Raw genomic sequence first — 27,185 nt, 5'->3', positions numbered from 1 at the left:
AAACGACCCATGAAGTCCTCACCGACTCTCATGTTTACCATCAGGACCAATCCCTGCAACTGAAATATAATCTACTAAATATCAGAGTTGAGAAGGTTGTGTTAGCGTGTGGTGAGTGCAGGATGGGGAACTCCATCCTAACGACAAATTTCATTTCCTTAAAAAGGCATCAAGAGAAGCTTTGAAGGTAAAATGAAGGTTTTAGTGTGAAACTGTTTTATCACAGCTGCAGGAAGCTGCAGATTTATGAATACACAGAAGGATTTAGTTTCACATATTTCCAGACAAAGCCATAAATGCTTCTTAATCAATGCCAGTAATATACTGCTTCCTGCTTTTAAGCTTGGGCGAGCCGTAGATGCTGAAATATTGCACCGTTCTTACAAATAAAGCAAACAAATGAAGAAATGTATTTCTATGATCTTACTCCATGGCCACATTCATACATGTGAAAGTCTCCATCCTGTGTCCTTCACTTATCTTCATCCCAGGTGTGAATTGTTCACGGGACTTAAAAGGAGGACGTGTCTGTGGAAAAGCCTCCGGTCAACCTAAACTCCTCCCTCATCAGGACACAGAAGAGCCGCTGAGGCAGCGCCTTGGAGTACGCTGCTGGTCGCGGCACACAGGTGCGCAACAAGATCTCCCGGCCTGCTGGAGGAGGGAAGTCTGGTACTCTGCTACTTCCCCCAGTTTGCTTCTTGTCAGATCCCAAGTCCTCATCGACGGGCGCCAGAAGGGCAGCCTAAAAGGGCAAAGGTCAAATGTTAGCAAACAGCAACCGATTCTGAAGAAATGTGCTGTGTGAGGTGGACACGTGGATATTCAGAAGTACTGTAACCGAGTCTCCCACAGAGACCTGATCCAGACTACAGCTCACAAACACAGCTCCTCTACTAACACCTCACTGCAGCTGCACGCTGCTGATCCTGTCTGTGATTAGAAATGATTTCAATAAAGTAAAACAGAGGCTCGTTTTCTATGAGCGTAAACAGGGATCTCTGTTTCAGTCTGTGTAACAAACATGTTTACTGAATAAGTCTTTCAGTAAATATGTTTTTGTTAATTCAGTAAAATCTGCAAAGATGACTTGTACTGTTGGCAGCAACAAACAGAGACAGAGTGTGGGACAGACAGGAAGTCAGGACACGTCTATGTGCTTCACAGTGGGACTAGAACATGAACATTTCTACACACACCACAGGCAGCAACTGTGCAAACCTCCACGTCACCAAAAACACCCTGCAGGTCCCATCAGAGCAACGGCAGAGAAAACAGATGAAACATCTGTTAGAGAGAAAAACGCTTCGCTGCTTTCTTACCTGTATGACACTAAAAGGGTTTTGTTTTTTTAATAATAAAGGCTTCATGTTTTACAGTTAAAGCTCATGCAAACATGCAGGCTTATTTGTCTGATCAATGCAAAAGTTCAAACATGTCTCTTTCAAGCCTCATTATCAGCTGAGATCATAGTAAAGACACAGACAGGATCCTGATCCATCTGTTCTTTATATAATTACTGTTTTTACTGTAATGTACAGTGGGGCAAAAAAGTATTTAGTCAGCCACCGATTGTGCAAGTTCCCCCACCTAAAATGATGACAGAGGTCAGTAATTTGCACCAGAGGTACACTTCAACTGTGAGAGACAGAATATGAAAAAGAAATCCATGAATCCACATGGTAGGATTTGTAAAGAATTTATTCGTAAATTAGGGTGGAAAATAAGTATTTGGTCAATAACAAAAATACAACTCAATACTTTGTAACATAACCTTTGTTGGCAATAACAGAGGTCAAACGTTTACTATAGGTCTTTACCAGGTTTGCACACACAGTAGCTGGTATTTTGGCCCATTCCTCCATGCAGATCTTCTCGAGAGCAGTGATGTTTTGGGGCTGTCGCCGAGCAACACGGACTTTCAACTCCCGCCACAGATTTTCTATGGGGTTGAGGTCTGGAGACTGGCTAGGCCACTCCAGGACTTTCAAATGCTTCTTACGGAGCCACTCCTTTGTTGCCCGGGCGGTGTGTTTTGGATCATTGTCATGTTGGAAGACCCAGCCTCGTTTCATCTTCAAAGTTCTCACTGATGGAAGGAGGTTTTGGCTCAAAATCTCACGATACATGGCCCCATTCATTCTGTCCTTAACACGGATCAGTGGTCCTGTCCCCTTGGCAGAAAAACAGCCCCATAGCATGATGTTCCCACCCCCATGCTTCACAGTAGGTATGGTGTTCTTGGGATGCAACTCAGTATTCTTCTTCCTCCAAACACGACGAGTTGAGTTTATACCAAAAAGTTCTACTTTGGTTTCATCTGACCACATGACATTCTCCCAATCCTCTGCTGTATCATCCATGTGCTCTCTGGCAAACTTCAGACGGGCCTGGACATGCACTGGCTTCAGCAGCGGAACACGTCTGGCACTGCGGGATTTGATTCCCTGCCGTTGTAGTGTGTTACTGATGGTGACCTTTGTTACTTTGGTCCCAGCTCTCTGCAGGTCATTCACCAGGTCCCCCCGTGTGGTTCTGGGATCTTTGCTCACCGTTCTCATGATCATTTTGACCCCACGGGATGAGATCTTGCGTGGAGCCCCAGATCGAGGGAGATTATCAGTGGTCTTGTATGTCTTCCATTTTCTGATGATTGCTCCCACAGTTGATTTTTTCACACCAAGCTGCTTGCCTATTGTAGATTCACTCTTCCCAGTCTGGTGCAGGTCTACAATACTTTTCCTGGTGTCCTTCGAAAGCTCTTTGGTCTTGGCCATGGCGGAGTTTGGAGTCTGACTGTTTGAGGCTGTGGACAGGTGTCTTTTATACAGATGATGAGTTCAAACAGGTGCCATTCATACAGGTAACGAGTGGGGGACAGAAAAGCTTCTTACAGAAGACGTTACAGGTCTGTGAGAGCCAGAGATTTTCCTTGTTTGAGGTGACCAAATACTTATTTTCCACCCTGATTTACCAATAAATTCTTTACAAATCCTACCATGTGGATTCATGGATTTTTTTTTTCACATTCTGTCTCTCACAGTTGAAGTGTACCTCTGGTGCAAATTACTGACCTCTGTCATCATTTTAAGTGGGGGAACTTGCACAATCGGTGGCTGACTAAATACTTTTTTGCCCCACTGTAGAATATCATGGACATAATACACAGACTGCAGCCTAAATACTGCTAAAAACAGCCCTTTTTATTTTTAAGGTTTTACGTATTAACCTTTTATTATAAGAGTCACCTGATCCTTAGCAGGTGTGTATACAGAAATACACCAGGTCATTATTTAAGCAAAGCGAAGCCAAACTGCTCCTGTGTGACAGATGAAGTCCACCTTTAAACAGCATTTAGATGCTGTTATTGAAACTCGATTAGTGGCAGCACTGGTCTGTGGGCTGGGGACACTGGTGCCACCAGTACAGCGCGCACTTTTCACAGCGCCATCATGTGGATCAAACTGTATTCTGGGTCAAACCTGATGTTTTATCATTTACACTGAACAAAAATATAAATGCAACACTTTTGTTTTTGCTCCTGTTTTCCATGAGCTCAACTCAAAGATATGAAACATTTTCTACAAACACAAAAGACCCGACACTCGCAAGCAATGTTCCCTCTAAGCTGCGCGCGTGCACAATTGCGCACTGCTGGCACAATTGCGCACTGCTGGCACGGTCTCTGCACAGAAAATCTGCGTTGCGCACAAAAAAAAAAAAAAAAAAGAAAAATCACCTGAATTGAAATTAAAATGAAAACTTTAACGATTCTGTTTTGCAGTGTTAGTCAGTGACTGGCTGCTCCCGTATGGGATCAGAACGAGGCCACCTTATCCCGTAGTCCAGCCAATCACGCGATTCACATTCGTATATACGCAGCTGATCAACGTGGCTGACAGGCTATGACAGCGTCCTTATGTGCGACACCGGTGTTTTAGCAAAGCGGCTGATGTGGAGTGAAGCCACGTTAATGACAACGTGTACAACCATTGGAGATGTGAGCAGGACAGACGGAACAACTGACGGACAAAGTGTGGACTTTATACCAGTTTTTGAATTGTGTTGATCGGCCACGTAAAACCAGAGTTATGATAAAATATCTGCATTGTTTGGTTTTCTTCCTGAATACTGTCGTTGTTTATATTTACTGCAGGAAGAAACGGTAAAAACGCCGTTTTATAAGGAAAACGCTCGAAAGCCTGTGAGCAAAAACAACACCAAAACAAACCCCCACCAGCCTTTCCTATTGGTGGAAAAATGCACCATGTCGACCAATCAAAAAATGATATGGCAACATGACATTTAGTTGTTTAGGAAGGGGGAAGTTTTAGGAGTGACGGCGTGTTTGAGATGCGATTGCCAAGTTTAGCACAAATCTTGTGTAGTTAGAGTGTAGTTAGTGTGTAGTTAAGAGTGTAGTTAGTGTGTAGTTAGTGTGTAGTGTAGTCAATAGTTTTGTTGTGTGTGTCAGAACAATGGTTTACAGGTGTTGCAGCAGTGACACATCTGCTGCTGTCAGGCCTGCAGGTATCAGGCTGTTGTTCTCCTTCATCTCATAGTGGACAGAAATTATTTTTTGCAGCGGCACAAATAATTTGTGTGGCATCAGATTTGATGCAGAACAGCTGATTGTTCTGCAAATAGTTTGAAATGTTTATTTAAAAAACACCTCAGCTGCATTTTTAGGTAAACAGCTGCAAAAAACTCTGTTTGCAAAACTCAGTTACTTTTTTGAAGAAGTCTTGTTGTGTAAAAGTATTCTTGGATGCTGGTGTGACCACAGTGCACACGTCTGCTGTTGCTCACAGTGGTCCAAGGGACGCTCAGGGAGTTTGTGTGTTCAGACACGTGAAACATTACAGGGAACATTGCTCGCAAACACTGCTCACAAATCTGTCTAAATGTGTGTTAGTGAGAACTTCTCGTTAGCTGAGATAATCCATCCCACCTCACAGGTGTGGCATGTCAAGGTGCTGATTAGACAGCATGAATATTGCACAGGTGTGTCTGAGACTGCCCACAATAAAAGGCCACTCTGAAATATGCCGTACATGTGTAGCACAATGACACACATGTCGCAAAACCAGTCAGGATCCGGTTCAGCTCATGGAAACAAAAGTGTTGTGTTTATATTTGTGTTCAGTGTAACAAATACTGAGACGTGTAATAATGTCGTGTGTTGTTCATCTGAGGATGCTGCAAAGAACCAGATTATTTTTATTATCCTGTTTGTCTGTTATGTGAACCTTTAGAGGATGTACCTTATAATGACTGAGTGTGTTTATCGCACTATGTTAAATGTAACTGTGAGCGACACGAGGCTTACTGCTCATGGTTACCTCATCAGTGGTGAAGTCAGCCAGCTTGATGCAAGAAACAGGAAGAAGAAAAGGATGAAAGAGCAACACACAGATGAAAAACAAAAACAGACTTTCTAATCGACAGAGCTGAAATCTGAACATGTCACCAGCTGCAGGAGGCAACGCTCTGAACCACGTCGTTCCTCCTCCAGATGGAGCTTTCACTGCCTATAGTCTCTTGACATACAATGGTTGGATTCTCCTATGATACTGTATCAGCTGAGCCTCAAATTCTTATTGTAGCCAGATGGGCTACTCGCCTTCCGTTGTTTTTCTTCTCTCATTCTCTCTCTCTCTCGCTCGCTCTACCACCCTCGCTCTCTTTCCACTGCACTCGCTCCTTGTATCAGGTGATCGGGTTAATTGGGAACCCACCTGCACATTGATTGCAGGGTGGCGCTAGCCTGTATAAAGCTAAGCCGATGTCTTGTTGGATTAATTCCTCCCGAGCTTCTGGTACGATACAGCAGTAAATGCTGGCGTACTGCGACGGACTGATCAGCAAGAGCCGATTATACGACAGCTACAGGTATGCTCTCGCTTAACCTTGGATTCCCTCCGAATACTGGAATTGGTGTTAATATCCTTTTCCGGCCTGTTGTAGCGCAGCAGTCTGTTTAATTCTGCCATTGCGGAGAGAGGTGTTCGTGGTATCTCCACCAATGAGAGTATAGTGCCTCCGGTCCTGGGGTAAGCTGTTAGAACTACTTTTATTAGCATTCATAGCTATAAGAGTTTAAGGTTACACTTATCTGTTTCAGGGTTCACTGCTGTACTCACCTCTCCATGGTAAATTGTCCAACCTAAATTGGAAGAGTGGACTGCCTTCTCAGTTGCTGTTGTGAACTCCTCCTTGGTGGAGTCTGCTGTCTTGTCTTGTTTTGTCTTATCTTGTTTTTATTAAGTAGGCTTACCTTTTTTTTGGGTTCGCCTGGTGTTCTATTTTACCCTGGACTGTTGCTCGTACCCACACTTCTGTGATCGGGCTGAAGTGATTCTCTGCCCGAGTGTCGTGCTGGGACTCTAAATCGCCTGGGTGGCCGGTCTCAGCCGGTGGGGAGCCAGACCGGCCTACGCCTGAGAATAATTATTACCAGCACGAGTGGTAGTTTGACCCGTGGGGAATAAGCCTTTCCCGTGTGTGTGTGTGTGTGTGTGTGATTTCTTTTATTAAAGTTATTAAAGTGTGTTTTAGTCTTTTTATGATTTGTAGCGAGCCTGACGCTCAGTGTCCTTTTATTCTTTTAACATACTTTTCTGTGTTTTATTTCAGTGAAGGAGGACGAGCCAGTGGCCCTGGGACCTCAGGTGGTGGGTCGTTTTCACACTTTCTTTTGTACAGCACTGGGTGGTCTGCAGTGATTCTTTTGGTGTGATTTTCTTTTGGTTCCACGGCTGCTGGTAAGTCCAAGTTCCACGATTGTTTATTTTTACTGTAGGACACTGTCAATAATGACGCTACATCTTGACTTTTAATATTTTATTTATAAAATATTATTTATAATATTTTATTTATTTCTATAAATAAAACTGTTTTAATATTGGAAGCCAACCTGCCTCAGTGTGCATCCTTGAATCTGTGCGGTCTTCTTTTATTCCTTTTATTTATTTTTCTTAAATATATTTCCTGGGGGTGTAATTCCCCTAGGTGGCGTTGTCAAGTTTATTTATTTTGTGCATAACCCCGCCGACCACTTGGTCACATTATGATCTCGAGCTTCTTCAGTCTCAGTGAATCCTTAGTTGGCTCAGATGCATCATCTGGTGTTTGAGTGTAACAAGGTGGTTGTAACACAAAAGGAGTGTAAACAGGTGAGTGTGGTTTGTAGTGTAAACTAAAGCAGCGTGTCTAACCAACCACATCTCCATCGCTCCACAGCTGCTGAGGGAGCTACAACCCTCATTCAGCCTTTCACAGACATACAGCAATGAACTGTATGAACAATAAACTTTATTCATACACACAAATCCCTTTAGGGTTGTGTCAGCGAGGGCAAACGTGCCGCATCAAATACATGGAGCTACAAGCTGTGGTGACCCACTGTCAGTAAGGGAGCTTTATTACACACACACAGCATCACAACAACAGTTACCTCAAGCTGCTTCTATGTTATAAGGCAAAGACCCTGCAGTTACACAGGAAACATTAGGTGACCATCTGTGAGCGACAGTGGGAACCAAAGCCTCTAACATCCATCGATAGATGAGGGGCAGACGGACTGAATGCAGAGAGGTGTACTAACACATGTTGAGTGAAGAAGAAACACCCAGTGCATTATGGGGAACTTAGACCTATAACTTAGACCTGTGCGCCTTAGCATATGCTACTTCCGGCGCATAGCGCTTAGTTTCCGGTGTGATATTCGCTCCTTGTTCAAGGTCGGGTTTTTCAACCAAATGGACGAATCAAGTGGCGATTTACATTTCTCGAGATGTCGAATGTATCTGTAGATGATGTTGATCGACTTGTCGATATTTTTTCCCCCCGCACCTCAGAGAGAGACAGGATTCAAATTTTATACTTCTCAGTATTTGTATACAGCGCTCCCTCGTTTATCGCGGGAGTTACGTTCTAAAAATAACCTGCGATTGGTGAAATCTGAAGTAGCCAACTTTATTTTTTACAATTATTATAGATGTGTTAAGGTAAAACCCGTCACTACACACTTTATACACTCAGACCGACATGAACATTTTCACACGTTTCTCTCCTGTTTAAGCTCTCAAAGTTCAAACCTTCGTAGACAAATAAGTCCAGTATTACAGAAACCAAAGATCAAACCGTGTTTTCAGGTCCAGCACATGAGAACAGAGCAGCTGAGAGATAATTCAACATCAATGAATCATTAATGAACCAATGAATAAGCGATTCTGTACTGTACAGGAGAGACGGCACGGAGGAGATCAACAATAGTCTGCAGCCAATCAGGACGCAGAACACAAAGCGCTGTGATTCATCCGTGAAGCGCACACCTCTCCAACGTGCCAGACGCCATCGAATGTGAGCATTTGCCCACACAAGTCTGTTACGGCGACGAGCTGGAGTCGGGTCAAGACCCCGATGAGGACGACGGGCATGCAGTTGAGCGTCCCTGAGACGGTTTCTGACAGTTTGTGCAGAAATTGTTTGGTTGTGCAAACCAATTGTTCCAGCAGCTGTCTGGGTGGCTGGTCTCAGACGATCTTGGAGGTGAACCTGCTGGATGTGGAGGTCCTGGGCTGGTGTGGTTACACGAGGTCTGCGGTTGTGAGGCCGGTTGGATGTGCTGCCATATTCTCTGAAACGCCTGTGGAGACGGCTTATGGTTGAGAAATGAACATTCAATGCACGGGCGACAGATCTGGTTGACATTCCTGCTGTCAGCATGCCAATTGCACGCTCCCTCATTGCTTGTGGCATCTGTGGCATTTTGCTGTGAGACAAAACTGCACATTCCAGGGTGGCCTTTTGTTGTGGGCAGTCTGAGGTACACCTGTGCACTACTCATGATGTCAGATCAGCATCCTGATGTGGCACACCTGTGAGGTGGGATGGATTATCTCAATATAGCAGATGTGCCCACTACCACACATTTGGACTGATTTGTGACCACTGTTTGGGAGGGATGGTTATATTGTGTATCTGGAATGAATTTTAGGTCTCTACGTCCATCCCATGGGGAATGGGAGCAGTAACAAAGGTGTTGCGTTTATATTTTTGTTGAGTGTATGTAAGCTCTGCTCCAGTGTAATGCATAGGTACAACAATATGCTTTATCTTTAATATAGTTTGGTCACAAAAGACCAAAACTGAACTCTTTGAAGGCTGTAAACACACCATGTTTGGGTGGCTTCACCCCAAAAACACCACAGCAACACTGAAGTCTGGAGGCGGGAGCATCATGGGGGGGGGGCTGTTTATTCAGCGTACAGCACTGAGACATTAAACATAACTCCAGGAAGGATGAATGGAGACATTGTTGATTAGAATCTGCTGCCATCTACCAGGATGATGAAGATGAAACAAGGATGGATGTTTCAGCAAGACCATGATCACAAACACAGCCAATGGAAACGGTTGGTTTCAGAGAAATCAAGTAAAGCTGCTGGAACGGCCCAGCCAATCACCTGAGCTGAATCTGTGGGAAGGATCCACGGAGCATTCGGGATTTATAGACTGTTTGTGTGGTGAGTGGGTCAAAGTCATGAGCAATGATGGGACTGGTTTCTCCATACAGACGCTGCCATGAACTGTCATCACCAACATTTGTATAAAGTAATAAATAAATGTCCCTGTGTCACTTTGTATTATTACACAACTTCATCTGTGGTTTGATTCCTTTGCACGTCTGGATTGGAAGTGTTGTTACCGACATCTGGTGATAATTTCACATCAAAGCACCTTTAGAAATATATTTACTTAGAGAACAGCCCGCAGCCCACCGTAGTAATAGTTGAACAGACACACACACAGAGCCAGACGGTAGGTCAGACTGTCACTGGGGGCCGACTTCAGCTGGTGGAAAAGGTTCTACAACGAGGGAAAAGACCATGAAATCAATAAAAATCCTGACAAAGTACTGACAGCACTGAGCCTGTCTTCACTCTGAAACTTATATTGGACCTGACCTGAGTGTAACCTTGAGTGTGCGAGTGGTGAAGAGGCAAACATACATAATCAGAGGTTTTCTCTTGCTCCGATGTCCCACTGGAGTTGGACAGCTGAGTGTTATTCTTACAGTCAGACTTCTCCACAGCAGCATCTGGAAACAGAGACACAAACACAAATAAATAAGTCTGTCATTTAGAAACTCTGTTGTTTTCTAGATGTTAGAAGAATTAAACAAGTGCAGCTCACGTAGTCATCACTTCATGATAAAACACAGGATGCTGATCGCTCAGTGGCAAAAGCAGGATGTGACCAGAAGTAGACAATAAAAATAAGAACGCTGCCTGATATCCTGTTTAAGATGACGCTCTTGTGCTTTACTGAGCTGCTGTCAGATGGGATCAATATCTGTGGCCAGCACTCTAAGACATAAATGCAATTACGGCTGTAGTTTTAAGATTCAAGGCTGTCTTAGCTCGAGCTCGAGCTGCTGAGTGTGACGGGCTCAACAGTAACCAGGAAGGAAAAACTGTTTGTGAAAAGAAGCAGAGGAGCCACATCAGTACGAGTCAAACTACCACACGCTCCGAGGTCTCTGCTGCTCTGAATATCACGCTCACCGTCTCCTAACACGGGATCCACACCTCTTCTGTCAGAATCAGTTTCCTCATAAAATGAGCTGAAACCATTAAAACTCAGTCAAGTATTAGTCAACTCCGACTAGTTAATGCCTTTTAAACAGGTTACATGATTAACTCTTACCAGAAGGACAGAATTGAGTATCTCGGTGTTAAGGGGCGACTCATCGATGCGTCGATGGCGGCGAATGTGCTTCCGGGCACTGTGCACCATGTTGGAGACAGACAGTTTGGAAATGGGCACAGTTGCTGCTGGCTCGGTCAGCTTGGACAAAGCAGAGCTGATATCACTGTTTTCTACAGACGACAAACACATCCAAGAGTTTCTGTTCAATTGCTGAGGCCCGGGTCAGCACAGATGCCCAGATCTCCCAGTAAGCTACGCACGTTTCCAGAATGCAGTATGGTCACTCAACAAGTAAAGCCAGGAACCTGACCTTTGCCCTCATCTTCAGCGTATCCTCTTCCAGGAATCTCCTCTGTACACTCAGTCCTACAGCAGAGTTTAAAGAGCTCTGTCACAGCCTCACCTACAGGGAACACAAACAGTTACTGACCTGATATTTTCTTATTCAAACTTTTCATGAAGCACACGCTTCAGCACAGCGAAGCAGGACAACATCTGTGTAACATTTTCTAAATCATGGACGTGGCAACAAAAGAAAAGTCCACTTTACATCACATGTAAAGTGCTTGGGGCTGTCATGAGAGGCGGGGCACACCCTGGACAGGTCGCCAGTCTGCCGCAGGGCAAACACAGAGACAGACATTCACACCGTGGGAAATTTAGGGCCCCAATGAACCTGTCCCCACTAACTGCATGTCTTTGGACTGTGGGAGGAAGTAGGAGGCCCACACATAGAACAATGAGGAAAAAAAGACACTTTATTTGTCCTTTACTATGTTCTTTCTATCGGTAGCTTGATTACATCCGTCTTATCTGCTGCGTATCATTTGATGCATGAATTTTAGCTTAGAAATAGTTTCCTCTGTGCTTATCTTAATGACCTTGTAGTACCATATCACCCTATTAGAGCACTTCGCTCTCGCTCTGCGGGCCTACTTGTTGTTCCTAGAGTATTTAAAAGTAGAATGGGAGGCAGAGCCTTCAGTTTTCAGGCCCCTCTTCTGTGGAACCAGCTTCCAGTTTGGATTCAGGAGACAGACACTATCTCTACTTTCAAGATTAGGCTTCAAACTTTCCTATTTGCTAAAGCATATAGTTAGGGCTGGACCAGGTGACCCTGAATCCTCCCTTAGTTATGCTGCAATAGACGCAGGCTGCCGGGGGATTCCCATGATGCATTGAGTGTTTCTTCTTCACTCACTATGTGTTAACAGACCTCTCTGCATTGAATCACATCTGTTATTAATCTCTGTCTCTCTTCCACAGCATGTCTTTATCCTGTCTTCCTTCTCTCACCCCAACCAATCACAGCAGATGGCTCCGCCCCTCCCTGAGCCTGGTTCTGCTGGAGGTTTCTTCCTGTTTAAAGGGAGTTTTTCCTTCCCACTGTCCCCAAAGTGCTTGCTCATAGGGGGTCATATGATTGTTGGGTTTTTCTCTGTATCTATTATTGTACGATCTACTGTGCAATATAAAGCACCTTGAGGCGACTGTTGTTGTGATTTGGTGCTGTATAAATAAAACTGAACTGAACTGAACAGGTAAAAATATGGCGACATCAGGAGTTTCAGACGGTGAGAGAATGAATCTCGCTGCAAAAGAAATGATGTTTTAAACCCTGCATGTCAACGTCTCCCTGCACACCAAGCAAACATTAAATAAACTGTTTTATAGTCACTGTCTCGACTTGTTTCTGTAATTTGATGTCATCCATTTTTTTTATTTTGCCATTTTTATAAGAACAACAGAGCAGCTTTTTCATTTCAGTCGTTTTATTTTGACTCATGATTTTTTTCTTGACGTCGTTTTTTGTTGCTGTGATCTTTTGATGTTAAAGTCTAGTGTTGACCACAGAAAGAGACTTACTGTGATTATACTGTAATCTGTGAAAATCCTCTGTGTGCAGCTGATGGTTAAAAGAAAACATTTCAGTTCATTCAGATCATTTTTATGTTGACAATAGAAAACCATCCTGAATGGTCGGTTTGAATAAGTGCAAATTTAGATCCTATATGGTTGAAAATAACTTAAACATATCGTGATTTATTTCGTGTTTTGTGATATAGCAAAAAAATATTGTGATATTACATTTTCCTCATATCACCCAGCGCCACCATAGATGTCCATACATGACGTCTAACAATGAAGAATGACACGGGGGAAATGTATTGGACAGAAAGAAAGGTGCAAAAAGACACATTTATGAGTAATTACAGAGCAATCCTGCCACTTAGTGCAAATTAATATCAGCCGGTTCAGTCCCAACTATGGCCTCATTAGCCAGGTTTCACACAAGAAGCGTCTCATGATGGGTAAAACCAACAAGCTCTCTCAAGACCTTTGCACACTTAAGACTGATGGCATCGGCTACAGAAGAACTTCTAAGTTACTGAAGGTTCCAGTGAGCACTGTTGGGGCCATAAACCTGGCGTTGCCCCTGCAGGGTTTTTATTTATTTACGATAAACCAGCCACGACCAAGCGCTCCCCACACGATTTCAGACAGACGAGTGAAAAGACTTATCAGAAGAACGACCTGGAACCAGCAGGTACAATCGTTCCACAGGAAACAACAACATGACCTGCATCACACACACGACTCCTAAAAGCCACTGGCAGGGTTTCTGGATGTCAGCCACTTGCTGACATGTATTTAAAAAAAATTTAATAATTTCTTAATAATAATATTACATTTTTCTATTTGTGTATTAATGACATGACATGTACTGCCTACCTGGAGGCTGCTGTGGCCATGAATACTGCTGCCAGTCTTGGAGCACGTAGGTGAAGCGAATGGCGATGTTGACTGGAGGCAGAGGGAACAGGGAACAACCCTGATGACAACAGGAAGACATCAGCTCATGTTTATGGTAACAAGCTGCAGCATTAATCTCTCTGTACAGGCGTGGATTACACCTCGTCATTGTCGGCTGTTTCTGGGAACATACTGAACACATTTAACCCTCATGTGTGGATGATGACAACATCAATCAGGATTTTTATTCTTCTTTAGGAATGAATATAAGATTTTTGAACTTCATTTTTTAAATGTCCACTTAGGTGGACAACATCGGTTTTGACTTATGAAGGGTATGGAGACATCAGTGTGTAGTGTTTCTGTGCAAGTTTACCATCAACACCAACACAAATACAAGAAAACAGCCTTTGAATAGCTGCAGACCACTGTGCATGAAAGGGTTAAACAACGTGATGTCTGGGAATCCATTGTGTTTCCAGGAATAGGAATAAACAAAGTTCAAACAAACTGATCATTAAACCGACATCCACTTCCTAACAGTCTTTATTTTATTCACAAATTAACTCCACAAAAATCCAGAAACCGAATTTACACAGAATTAGACGTCTTCTTCTTCCTCTTCTGTTTTCCCAATGTTCACATAACTAAGCAGTGTGCTGTACTGTTATCAACCTGCTCTTTGACGAACTATTACAAGAATATATTCTTATTATAAGATAAGATGTTTGTGTTATTTTCAAGTTGAATACAGTTTTTGTGTGACTGTCAGAGCACAGCAGGAGGAGGAGGAGGAGGAGAGACTGTACATGAGCAGGAAAAACCAGATGAATAAATGTTTTAGAAAATACATTTACATGCACTTCGTGGATGCTTTTATGATTATTAGTTGCATTTAACAGGATTCACATCGTCCTAAAATCGTCTGGAACAGGATGCTGAGGTGATACTTGTAGAACATGGGTACATGACGCTCTGTGGCTGCACAATTTTAATTTTTCTTTATTAAAAACAAACAAACAACCTTGAAATATGATCCATATAAAGATGTTTGTTCCAGAGCACTTACTATCTTAGATTTGAAGATGTCGAGCAGGCCGGACAGGTGGTTGTACTGCACGGGCGCTCGACGCAGGTGAACGATCTCAAAGTCGGTGCGCACGCCTGGTCCTTTGCACTCTCCGGCATACATCCGCCTCCACTTCTGCTGGATCTGCACAAACATCGGCACCTGACTGAACACAAGATAAACAGCAGAAGGCATTACTAGCAGGATCTCTGGTACACGCCCGACATCCAGCTTCAGTTTCTCTCAACCAGCAACAATCCAGCTAAACTAAACAGTCCGACTGAAACACAGAGCAACAAGCTGCAGAACTGCATTGTACTGGCATGTATGTCAGCACTGTCACTGCACGGACCACTGAGTGCTACACAGACTGGTTTTAATATGTTGTGTTCATTGGCGTAATCTGGGGCTGCAGCAATTCATCACTTCTAAAAAAATCCTCCAAACCCATTCTTTGCTGCGATGCAGCGATGCAGCGATGCAGCGTGCTCTGTGGCACAGACTTGTTCAACGATGTAAACGTGTGTGAGGGATAGGTCAGTAGGTAGAGTGGCTGCCCCGGGATCAGAAGGTTGGGGGTTTGAATCAAGTGAAAAGCTAAGCTGAGGTACCCCTGAGCAAGGTCCCTACACGTCTGCTACCCACCAGCTCGATAGCTAGCCGGGAGCTCGAGGGTCACTGAAGCCGCAGAGAACGGCACAACTCCCGGCACATCATATTCAGATCACCGCAGACTTTCGCTACTCAGGTTAAACGTGATATATAAGTCACTTAGACAACCTAAAAATGTTATTGTTGGACTTTTTTCAGTGTTTTATTTGTTCGTGAGTAAATCGGTTTGGCTGAGATTAAAGTTATTAGATTAGATAAAATAAAACTTTATTAATCCCCCAGGTGGGTTCCTCCTTGGTTTTCACACAGCTGAATAAACGTCAAACAGAAAACTGATTAAACAGAAGTGTGAGATGGTCGAGAGTTTACTCCAGTGTCCTGTTATATTTTAGACAGCAAGGAGCAGACGGCCGAGTTTATTAAACTCCACCGAGACAGCAGTGACGCTAATCCGAAGGCGAGACCGTCCAATTTAACAGCCGTTTACTTCCGGCCTACCCGACCTTCTCAGGACCCGGCCCACATAGACCGCGAAGGCCGGGTCCTCAGGAGGATGCAGCCCATGAATTTGGACACGACCACTGACATGTTACAAAACAAACTCACATCGCTATCAGCAGCCATGTTGTTGCCTTTGGCTGCCTGATCGGTTCAGGAAATTAGGATGTTTTTCTACGCATGTGCGAAAAGGTGGTCGCTTCCTCTATAGTTCTTTCACAATAAAATAAAACAAACAAATTCTAAATTCATCCATCCATCTTCATCCGCTTTATCCGAGGCCGGGTCGCGGGGGCAGCAGCCTAAGCAAAGAGGCCCAGACCTCCCTCTCCCCAGCCACCTCCTCCAGCTTATCCGGGGGAATACCAAGGCGTTCCCAGGCCAGCCGAGAGATATAATCTCTCCAGCGTGTCCTGGGTCTGCCCCGGGGCCTCCTCCCGGTGGGACATGCCTGGAACACCTCACCCAGGAGGCGCCCAGGAGGCTCCAATCTCTAAGGGAGAGGCCAGCCACCCTTCGGTGGAAGCTCATTTCTGCCGCTTCTATCCGCGATCTCGTTCTTTCGGTCACTACCCACAGCTCGTGGCCATAGGTGAGGGTAGGGACGTAGATCGACCGGTAAATGGAGAGCTTCGCTTTTACACTCAGCTCCCTCTTCACCACGACGGACCGGTGCAGCGTCCGCATTACTGCAGCTGCAGCCCCAATCCGTCTGTCGATCTCCGGCTCCCTTCTCCCATCACTCGCGAACAAGACCCCGAGATACTTGAACTCCTCCACTTGGGGCAGGAACTCATCCCCGACCCGGAGTGGGCACTCCACCCTTTTCCGGCTGAGAACCATGGCCTCAGATTTGGAGGTGCTGATCCTCATTCCCGCTGCTTCACACTCGGCTGCGAAACGTTCCAGTGCGAGCTGGGTGCATTGTGTGCCGGGTGGCGGCCAGGAGCGGAGGCCCTGGCGGACTGACCCCCGGCTGCCAAGACTGGCAATAGGGACAATTCTAAATTCAATTCAATTTTATTTGTGTAGCGCCAAATCACAACAACAGTCGTTGTGCAAAACTCATTCAGGCATTTGATGACAGGTTTCAAGATGTGAAGAATATCCAAAAGGAACTGGAGATGTTTGCTACGCCGTTTAATGTGCAACCATCTGTGCCAGACACTTTCCAAGTGGAAATAATTGGGCTGCAAAACAACTACGAGCTCAAAGCTAAGTATAACAGCCTCTCTCTGCTGGACTTTCACAAACTGTACGTTCATGCTGAGGCTTTTCCCATCCTGGCGAGACATGCCCTGAAATTTGCATCTCTGTTTGGGACAACGTACCACTTTGAACAGGTCTTTTCAAAACTGACTCTTGCAAAGAGGCGCTTCCACTCAAGACTAACTGAATCAAACTTGAAAAAGCAGCTTCGAGTGGCATCATCATCATCACTGCCAGCTGACATCAGACACCTCGCCAAAAAGAAACAGTTCCAGCCATCTCATTAGGTGAGTCTGATGAGCAGAAATGCAGCAGTAACACAGCAGCAGCCCAAGCAGAGAAGCCTCCTCCAGCTTGTCCGGGGAACGCCAACCCATTCTCAGACCAGCCAAGAGATGTTAATATAAGCAATTAGCAGGGTGTGTCAAAGAGTGAACAGAACATCGCCGAGTCAGCTGACAGCTCCATAAAACGTGTTTCCTACAGCAGCAAACAGGCTTCAAGAAGTGACAGTAAGGAGAGGTGTCAAGATCTGTGGGCCAGTCAGCCTCTTGTGTAAAGGACACAGTGATGCTGAAGTCATAGAGGCTGTGGTCAGGTCAGTCAGCCCAGGTTTCAGTATTCCTGACATGCCTGAGATAAAAGGACCTCACTCCCCGTTAGTTAAAGGAAATATTGAAAGCTCATCAAAAAACTGCTGACTTAACTCTTTGTGCTTGCATTGGCTCTCAGGAAGGCATCAGTGCAGCACCGTACCAGTGACAGTGAGGAAAGCTGCTCATCATTGGTTATGGCTCAAGAACTGCTCCAAAATCGAATTACCACCTCATTCCTGAAAAGCAGGCAGTTTATGAAAGATTTTGAGAATATATCAGTGATTCTTGAGATAAGGGACAAAACATGTCCAAAGTTTCTGTCAACACCATCAGATTTTTTAAAAAGTACAAAAAAATCAGGAATTATTGTGGGCAACTTACACTGTGAGGACCCCTTTACCACTTCCTGTTTGATACACATGCCATGAGGTCACTGCTCTGGTGAGTTTTTTTAATTTTTATTTCATTTATTGCATACCTTTCTGATAAAACTCTGTGTCACAACCATAGTGCATCAACACCACAGTAGAGGCCATAAGCAACTGATGAACAACAAGATGGCGTCTGTCAGAAAAACGTGCTATGAGAGAAAGTAGGGTATTTTGTCAGCACCATCAGGATTTTTGCCTGACGGTGTTGACCCTTTTTCTAATGATTTTGGCAAATGTCACAAAAGTGTCCTATTCACTAATTATATTATTTTTATTACTATTTCAGTCATATTACTTCCTGTGCATTTTACTGATATTTCTGCTTTACAGATGTGTCGAATATTATGGAATTTGCCTGATCTTGAATCTCATAGTTAATGTATACTTTATTAATCCTGTAGGAAAATGCTTAGTCCTCTGCATTTAACCCATTTACTCAGTGAAGCAGTGGGCAGCTACCAATCCATGACCCGGGGAGCAGTGTGTAGAGACGGTACCTTGCTCAAGGGTATCTCAGGATAGCCGCTGTTTGGTGGATTTGAACCCCCAACAGGGCTCTAGAGTGCGACCAAATTTTTCAGTGGTGCGACTAAAAAAAAATATTTGGTTGCACCTGTGCGACCAACTGTTCGGGTAGCAAAAAAAAAAAAAAAAAATCTGCAACCTTCCCTGTGGTCAACAACAGACACACATTTTGTCCCTATCGTGGACTAAACCAATCAGAGATAGTAAGGGGCGGGACCTCTCTGATTGGCCGTGGTCCAGTTGAAAGTGCAGGTGGAAGTGGGAGGTGAGTAGCTTGAATAAAGCGATATCAATTCATTAAATCCTGAATCGACTTTTAAATATAACTGTGTTTTGCCAGAAACGCCAGATTCTCAGATTAAAGCTCACAAAACCAGTTCAACAACAACCAAACAGCAAATCAGAGCAGGTACACGGACTCCACACAAAGACGTAAACACAGAGCGGACCCGACCCATCAGAATTAACTTTGTCTTTCTCGGCTTTCTCACCCGACGGCCCGTAGACGGACACGCTGTCGGAGCTTAGCGAATCTGATGCGTCCGGTCCGCGATGTGTTTACGTCTTTTTGCGCTGATTCTGAGCTGCAGGTTTTGTCTCTCTCCAACCAAAATTCACCGAGCTGAATTTTGCTGTTTTGCTTCCACGACTATTAAAATCACATCCATGCACAGCTAGCTCTCTCTCTATCTCTCTCTGTACTTCAAGAACAGTTTCCCGTCTCCAATCTCTGTTTTCTGTATTATTTATTCGCTTATTACCCACCAGTCTACCGTTGTTTACAGTGCTGTCGGCTACTGTCTTTTTCTTCAAGAAAGCCTATTTTTTCTGTTGTTCAATACTGAAGAAATTTTAACTTTATATGCAGAACATTGTAGAATATTTTTAAGGTTATCTGCTATAAAAAGCCAGACCAGGAAAATCTCCTTCATGTTTTTCTGTGTTTTATTCTCAGTTACTTTCACACAAAGGAATCTGCTGTGATGTTCACAATTCTGATGAAGTCAGTACTGATAAATGATCAGAATTATAATATTTCTGACTGTCTGAGGCTAAGTTGAATCGAATCGGGACTTTGAAAACCGGAATCGAATGGATTATAGAAATCAGTGATGATACCCAGCCCTAGTGAGCAGCCTGGGCACGACAGAAGTGGATGTAGCTGTAACAGGAAAAGAACTATTGCTAACTTTTCTGTTAAGTTAAGGCCTGATCCTTCTGAAATTCATAGCCAGTGCTCTGACACGGTGTCATCAATCTTTGAATGCTGAAAAAGCACAGTGTATCCAGAAAAACACATTATATTATATAAATTATTATAAAACTTGTGTGCGCCTAACTTTTGTGCCGGTACGCGTACGCCCATGGCAAAAAGTTAGTCTAGAGCCCTGCCCAACGATCATGGGGCAAACACTATCTACTGAGCTATCTCTGCCCCGAGAGCTGGTCTTTTAAGTGATGATGTATGAACCCTGCTTTCGGGTCCAAACTACTCTGTGTTTATTAAGGCTGTTGTGTTTTAACATGTTTTTATTCTTTTTTATCTTGTTCTATTTAATCTGAACAAGCCCCTAAAAACAGTCAGTGATCACTGTCAGCCTAACCATCGGGAACCCTCACGTTAACTTTTATCAAGTGGAAAAAAGTTTCACTGTGTTTATGTTACGCTAACATAGCTGTGTTGCTAGCAATCACGTAGCACATCATTATACACCAGCTAGTCCAACATCAGTAACCCTACAAACGCCAGTGCTGTTTAGTTTTGTCTTCATTTATGTTGGAAGTGATAGCAGAGCTGGTGTTAAGGTGGAAACCGGCGAGCTAACTTCTAACTCTGTTAAATTTCATATATTCTGTTTTCATGGATGCCTGGATGTTACACCTGGTAAAACAGCCACACTGATCATTTTATTAAAGATGAAAGAATTTAGACAGTTTGTAACTCTCAGTGATGCCGCAGAGTTCCTTTGACTTTGGGATCTGCAGCGGAGTTTGGACCTGGAAACGGCTAATGACATCAGACTTAAAGACCGGATAGCATTTCTGTTGCTTAATACATATTTGTGTTGTGAATATTCATCCTTAATATGTGTAAATGCATATGCTTCAGAAAAATTATAGCAATTACAAAATGGTACATTTCAGGCTAGAATAGCAAAGAGGAAGCTGTCAGTAGAGGAACAAAAGAGAAGGAACAGGGATGATCAAAAAATAAGTAGAGAAAAAATTAACAGCCAGCCTGAGTTTCTCATAAAGGGAAAGATGGAGAAATAGAGTGAAAGAGGGAAAAATAAAGAACATCAGTGATCTGAAAGGAAGAGAAAAAAAGGCAGAAGAGAAGGTTTTGGAAACAAGCACAGAGAGTCAAAAGGAGAGAAAGTCCAGCAGCGTCTAAACACACAACCACAGAGTACTTTAGGAATCAAGGAGCAGTAGGCAGCTACTTGCTGGTGAACTATTAAGATGTAGAACTTGACATGTGCAAAAACAGAATTGTTATGATGTGTCTTGTGATATTACAAAGGTTGTTAAGGTTTAATGGTCATTTTGAAAGAAATAATATCCTGTTTTCTACTCATGTGTCACCACTTGTCAACTCCATAATATGGATTTTTTGTTTATTTTTCTGTTTTGAAGAACCATATATTTTCCTCCCTCATGATCTTCCAATAAAAATACGTAATTTTCTAAATAAATATGTAATTTTCACGCTGCTAAATATGATCGTTTCTTATGGAGATTAAATACAAGCTTCTGAAAATATGTATGACTGTAACTCTAATAATCCATGCATCCATCCATCCATTCGCTTCCGCTTATCCTTTTCAGGGTCGCGGGGGGCGCTGGAGCCTATCCCAGCTGTCATAGGGCGAAAGGCGGGGTACACCCTGGACAGGTCGCCAGTCTGTCGCAGGGCCAACATACAGGGACAGACAACCATTCACACTCACATTCACTCGCACATTCACACCTAGTGGCAATTTGGATTATCCAATTAACCTATCCCCACAAGCTTCATGTCTTTGGACGGTGGGAGGAAGCCGGAGTACCCGGAGGGAACCCACGCAAACACGGGGAGAACATGCAAACTCCACACAGAAAGACCCCAGCCTGATGTTGGAATTGAACTCAGGACCTTCTTGCTGTGCGGCAACAGTGCTAACCACCGTGCTGCCTAACTCTAATAATAAAAAGCCAAAACAATCTTACTTTTAAATGTGGTATAATTACTTTGAAAACATATGTGCATAAACAGTAGAACAGAGAAGCTGGTAATAGTCAAAATAGCTGAAACAACTTAATTTAAAATATATATTTTTACATTTCTTTGTGTCTGATGGTGTTGACTAAAACCTTGCACTTCTCCAGCAAAAACATGATTAAAAATTGTTACACCTGGCAGATTGTACCAAAACAAGGTGAGACAGCCAAAACTTTGTGTAACAATTATATGTAAATATGTCTTTAAGAGAGTAAAGAGAGGTTAGTTTATTTTGGAGTAGAGCTCCATTTATTAAGAAAAATTAAAAAAGACAGGAACACTCTTTAGAGGTTTGTGGGTGGCTCTCAAAAGAGCCGTTGTGGGGAAGTCACTCAGACTTCAAACAGGCTACTCCTTTGGTTGCCAAGACACGGCTCCCTCCGCCGAGAAGTGGGCCATGAACTTCTCCCCCACCAGGACAGCCTCTCTGGAGGAGTTGTTTGCTGCTACACGACCCAGGCCTTGCAACGGCTCCACCACAGCAGGTGCCACACCCCTCACAGCAGGTGCCACACCCCTCACAGCAGGTGCCACACCCCTCACAGCAGGTGCCACACCCCTCACAGCAGGTGCCACACCCCTCACAGCAGGTGCCACACCCCTCACAGCAGGTGCCCCTCTCTTGTCCAAACAGCACAGAAAATTGTGGAGAACACACGTTGCCTTCACACACTTCTCCGCAATTTCAGGACGGAGCTCCATGGAGCGCAGATACAACCTCTACTGTGAGGGAGAGAGGGAAGTTCCAGCGCTCCTGGAATCCCTCTGCAATGCACCGCCAGTCTTCAGTTGAAGGCACAGCCATGAAGTCGTCCACTAGACAGTCCCAGATGGACGTCGCTACCTGGGGGGTGATCTGGCTCACCAAGGACACGCCAACTCGAAAACTGAATGCGATGGTCCTGAAGGAGTCCTCGGTGGCAAGGAACCTGGACAAAATGCTGCAGTTACAAAATACATTATTCAAATTCCAAAATACTTTTGTGATGTCAGATTTAAATTACAAAACATAAATCTTACATAAAACCTTTTGTAATTACAAGGATAATTACATGATATATATTAGATATAATCTAAAACAGTCTGCTGGGATTATATACAAATATTCAACTATCCCAGAATTAAACCAGGTCTAAATAAAAAGAAAGGAGTGAGTATCACTACAAAGATTAACCCACAGTGGTCCTCATACCACAGTTTGATATCAGCAAACAGCGAGAGCATACATTGATATGACACCACAGCCATGCTATCATTCAAACACTGATAACGGCATAAATCGAATTACAGTGGGGCAAAAAAGTATTTAGTCAGCCACCGATTGTGCAAGTTCCCCCACCTAAAATGATGACAGAGGTCAGTAATTTGCACCAGAGGTACACTTCAACTGTGAGAGACAGAATGTGAAAAAAAAATCCATGAATCCACATGGTAGGATTTGTAAAGAATTTATTCGTAAATTAGGGTGGAAAATAAGTATTTGGTCAATAACAAAAATACAACTCAATACTTTGTAACATAACCTTTGTTGGCAATAACAGAGGTCAAACGTTTACTATAGGTCTTTACCAGGTTTGCACACACAGTAGCTGGTATTTTGGCCCATTCCTCCATGCAGATCTTCTCGAGAGCAGTGATGTTTTGGGGCTGTCGCCGAGCAACACGGACTTTCAACTCCCGCCACAGATTTTCTATGGGGTTGAGGTCTGGAGACTGGCTAGGCCACTCCAGGACTTTCAAATGCTTCTTACGGAGCCACTCCTTTGTTGCCCGGGCGGTGTGTTTTGGATCATTGTCATGTTGGAAGACCCAGCCTCGTTTCATCTTCAAAGTTCTCACTGATGGAAGGAGGTTTTGGCTCAAAATCTCACGATACATGGCCCCATTCATTCTGTCCTTAACACGGATCAGTGGTCCTGTCCCCTTGGCAGAAAAACAGCCCCATAGCATGATGTTTCCACCCCCATGCTTCACAGTAGGTATGGTGTTCTTGGGATGCAACTCAGTATTCTTCGTCCTCCAAACACGACGAGTTGAGTTTATACCAAAAAGTTCTACTTTGGTTTCATCTGACCACATGACATTCTCCCAATCCTCTGCTGTATCATCCATGTGCTCTCTGGCAAACTTCAGACGGGCCTGGACATGCACTGGCTTCAGCAGCGGAACACGTCTGGCACTGCGGGATTTGATTCCCTGCCGTTGTAGTGTGTTACTGATGGTGACCTTTGTTACTTTGGTCCCAGCTCTCTGCAGGTCATTCACCAGGTCCCCCCGTGTGGTTCTGGGATCTTTGCTCACCGTTCTCATGATCATTTTGACCCCACGGGATGAGATCTTGCGTGGAGCCCCAGATCGAGGGAGATTATCAGTGGTCTTGTATGTCTTCCATTTTCTGATGATTGCTCCCACAGTTGATTTTTTCACACCAAGCTGCTTGCCTATTGTAGATTCACTCTTCCCAGTCTGGTGCAGGTCTACAATACTTTTCCTGGTGTCCTTCGAAAGCTCTTTGGTCTTGGCCATGGCGGAGTTTGGAGTCTGACTGTTTGAGGCTGTGGACAGGTGTCTTTTATACAGATGATGAGTTCAAACAGGTGCCATTCATACAGGTAACGAGTGGGGGACAGAAAAGCGTCTTACAGAAGACGTTACAGGTCTGTGAGAGCCAGAGATTTTCCTTGTTTGAGGTGACCAAATACTTATTTTCCACCCTGATTTACCAATAAATTCTTTACAAATCCTACCATGTGAATTCATGGATTTTTTTTTTCACATTCTGTCTCTCACAGTTGAAGTGTACCTCTGGTGCAAATTACTGACCTCTGTCATCATTTTAAGTGGGGGAACTTGCACAATCGGTGGCTGACTAAATACTTTTTTGCCCCACTGTAAATCGGGACTTGATGAGACCCGAGTATCACTAGAAATATTATAAACAGTCGTCTCCGTACCACAGCTTGCTATCAGTAAACACCGACAGCATTCATTGATAGCATAGCACATCCATGTTAGCACAGGTATCAATAAAGGACTACCGTATTAAACACTTTTACTAACCTCAGGGAGATGGACAGGCGCTCTGCAGGTGGGATTGAGCGTCTGTAGTTGGTGTCAAGGCGGGCAATGCTGGGACCAACGCGGGACAGCAGGTCCTCAAACTGGGCGAGTGAAAGACGGTGGTATTGCTGGAATCTGCCGTCATCCAGGCGCAGCTCCTGGAGCAAATGGTGAAACTCACCAAACTGCTCACGCGTCTGGAGGACCTGATGGACCCAGGTACGGCGAGGACGTCCTTAACGCCGCTGCTCTGCTCCTTTTTGGCTCCTACCTTAAAGCACACTGTGCGCTGTCGATCTTACGTGCTGCACAATAATGTTTAACATTTAGTATTTACTGTTATATTCCCATAGATCATCATGGTGTTGTTTATTTTATTGCTCTAGTCTTCTTCTGCTTGTTTTCTTTTTTCTTTCTCAACAGGTGATCCAGGAAAAAAAAAAAAAAAAAGACCCCAACGTATTAGCCAGAGGTCCCTTTACTACGGTTCGGAGCCGCGGACCTGTTTTATTTACGAGATCACTGCAAAAAGTGCAGCCTTACCTAATGTGCACCTACTGTTACTCATTTATATTAAGATTTAAACATCTAGTTGGTGTTGGTATGGAGAGTAACCTTCGGTAATAGTAATAAATCACACAGCAATAGGATATTCATGTAGTTGTAAAGTATTCAGAATATGTTACTTCTATTATCTTTGGTGGAATACATTTTAAAATTAACACTGTCAACAGGTTAGCACCTCATACCACAGTGCAGCAAAGCAGTCTCATGAGCGCTGGGAAGGACACTTAAGGACACTTTAAGGAAAACTTAAACTGAAAGCGAGCCTTTATTTGGGCTGATGCAGAAGGGAGTAGACAAAACATAACAGGGACTGAGACTGCAACTAACCAAAAACCTAAACTGGAAAAACACTAACCTGACTGAAAGGCATAACTATGATCACTGTGAACAGAATGCTGTGCAGATGCATGGAAACTGTGAACCAAGTGGCGTGACGAAAGAGACATGAACATGACCTGCACGGAACCTCATCGTGCGGCTGCATGAAAAACAACATAAACCAAATGGCAAACATGAACTGCACAGAATCCTGAAAAACACTTAACTTGACCGGGGGGAAGTACACAGACGACGCGACACAGACTGTATGAAACACAGAGACTAAATACACATGAGGGATGATCAGGGGAAGTGGCCACACATGGGAGCACAGCTGACACACATGAACCTAACGACAGGACAGGAGAAATGAAACTGAATACACTGACATTGAATACAGACTTTCAAAGTAAAACAGAAAACATGGAGATTAGACGTGACATGAACTTGACAAACAAAGAAAACTTGGACATGAAACATGGCAGAATGTAACTAGATCAGGGGTGCCCAATCCCGGTCCTCGAGAGCTACCGTCCTGCAGCTTTTAGATGCATCCCTACTCCAACACAGCTGAATCAAATGAATGGCTTGTTATCAGGCCTTTGCCAAACACGATGGCATGCTGAAGAGGTAATCAAACCATTTGATTCAGCTGTGTTGGAGTAGGGATGCATCTAAAAGCTGCAGGACGGTAGCTCTCGAGGACCGGGATTGGGCACCCCTGAACTAGATAAACCGAAATGAAACTAGACTAAAAAGAATAACAAAACACCAAGAAACTCAGAATACTGGGTCACATGACCCAGGGCCATGACAATACGGAGGTGTTATCAGCTCAGTATTGAACAAGAAATATTAATGCTTCAAATTATTTGTCCTAAAGGATGCAAGCTATACAGAGTACTGCACATGTGACTTTGTGAACATACCTCATTAAATATAATTCGGACAGTTTTTTAACCTGAATATTTGCAACAAACAAAAAATATACAGAGTCAGTGCTAAAAAAATAATCAGAGGAAAAAATTAACATTTTAACTTAAGCTGCCAAGCGGAAGTAGTTGGTTTCAGTACATAAGTATCGGGCTTTGCTATTTAATCCGTAGCTATTGACTAATGAGGGGTTACTGAAGTGGCAGGTTTTTAAAAGTTGGCGTTAATGTCGTTCCACATGTGGAAAGCGACAGAAAACATGCTGCTGTTTGCACATATTTAATAATCAGCTCTGCACAGGAGCAGAAGCAGAGTCCAGCCTGTTGCTCATAAAGAAAGTACAGTAAGCGTGGTTAGTCACTGAGCAGCCCGGTGCGTTTCTCTTGATTTCTTTAGTCAGGGTAAATTCATTCACCTGCACGGGTTAGCTAAACGAACTTTACAAAACAAGTTTCCCCGACAGCCGAGTGCTCACCTAAGGACCTAAGTTACGGATTAGCTTACACACACATTTAACTTACCGAAAATAATACGGTGGGGCCTCAGGTCCTCCTGTCTGGTAGTCCAATTTACTGAAGAACACCTCAGGCTGTCACTTTGAAATAGCCGGTAATGTAAACGCTGGACCTCTCAGC

The 27,185-nt window shown here is 43.8% G+C and overlaps 1 protein-coding gene across 2 annotated transcripts; it reads right to left on the bottom strand.

The window, feature by feature from the left end:
* Positions 1-188: 188 nt before the first annotated feature.
* Positions 189-27,185, bottom strand: LOC146683855 (rab3 GTPase-activating protein catalytic subunit-like). Of its 2 annotated transcripts, XR_014917710.1 has the most exons (8): positions 27,072-27,185; positions 14,540-14,705; positions 13,450-13,549; positions 11,027-11,119; positions 10,714-10,886; positions 10,017-10,105; positions 9,763-9,873; positions 189-745 (listed from the first exon to the last, which is right to left on the bottom strand). XR_014917710.1 is itself a non-coding variant. In XM_085446794.1 (7 exons), the coding sequence occupies exons 2-7, from the start codon at positions 14,693-14,695 to the stop codon at positions 9,855-9,857; spliced, it is 630 nt and encodes a 209-aa protein (XP_085302920.1). In that variant the 5' UTR covers positions 14,696-14,705; positions 27,072-27,185; the 3' UTR covers positions 8,882-9,854. The 2 variants fall into 2 exon arrangements, 1 of the variants encoding a protein (XP_085302920.1); XM_085446794.1 differs by lacking the exon at positions 189-745 and having other exon boundaries at positions 8,882-9,873.

Source organism: Copadichromis virginalis, linkage group LG22 (genome assembly GCF_057382275.1).
Source record: "Copadichromis virginalis isolate Kocher_CV1m ecotype Utaka linkage group LG22, C_Virginalis_male_GT1.1, whole genome shotgun sequence".
Lineage (NCBI taxonomy): Eukaryota > Metazoa > Chordata > Actinopteri > Cichliformes > Cichlidae > Copadichromis > Copadichromis virginalis.
The sequence above is the reverse complement of the archived record's forward strand: the minus strand, read 5'-3'. Positions and strand labels throughout refer to the sequence as shown.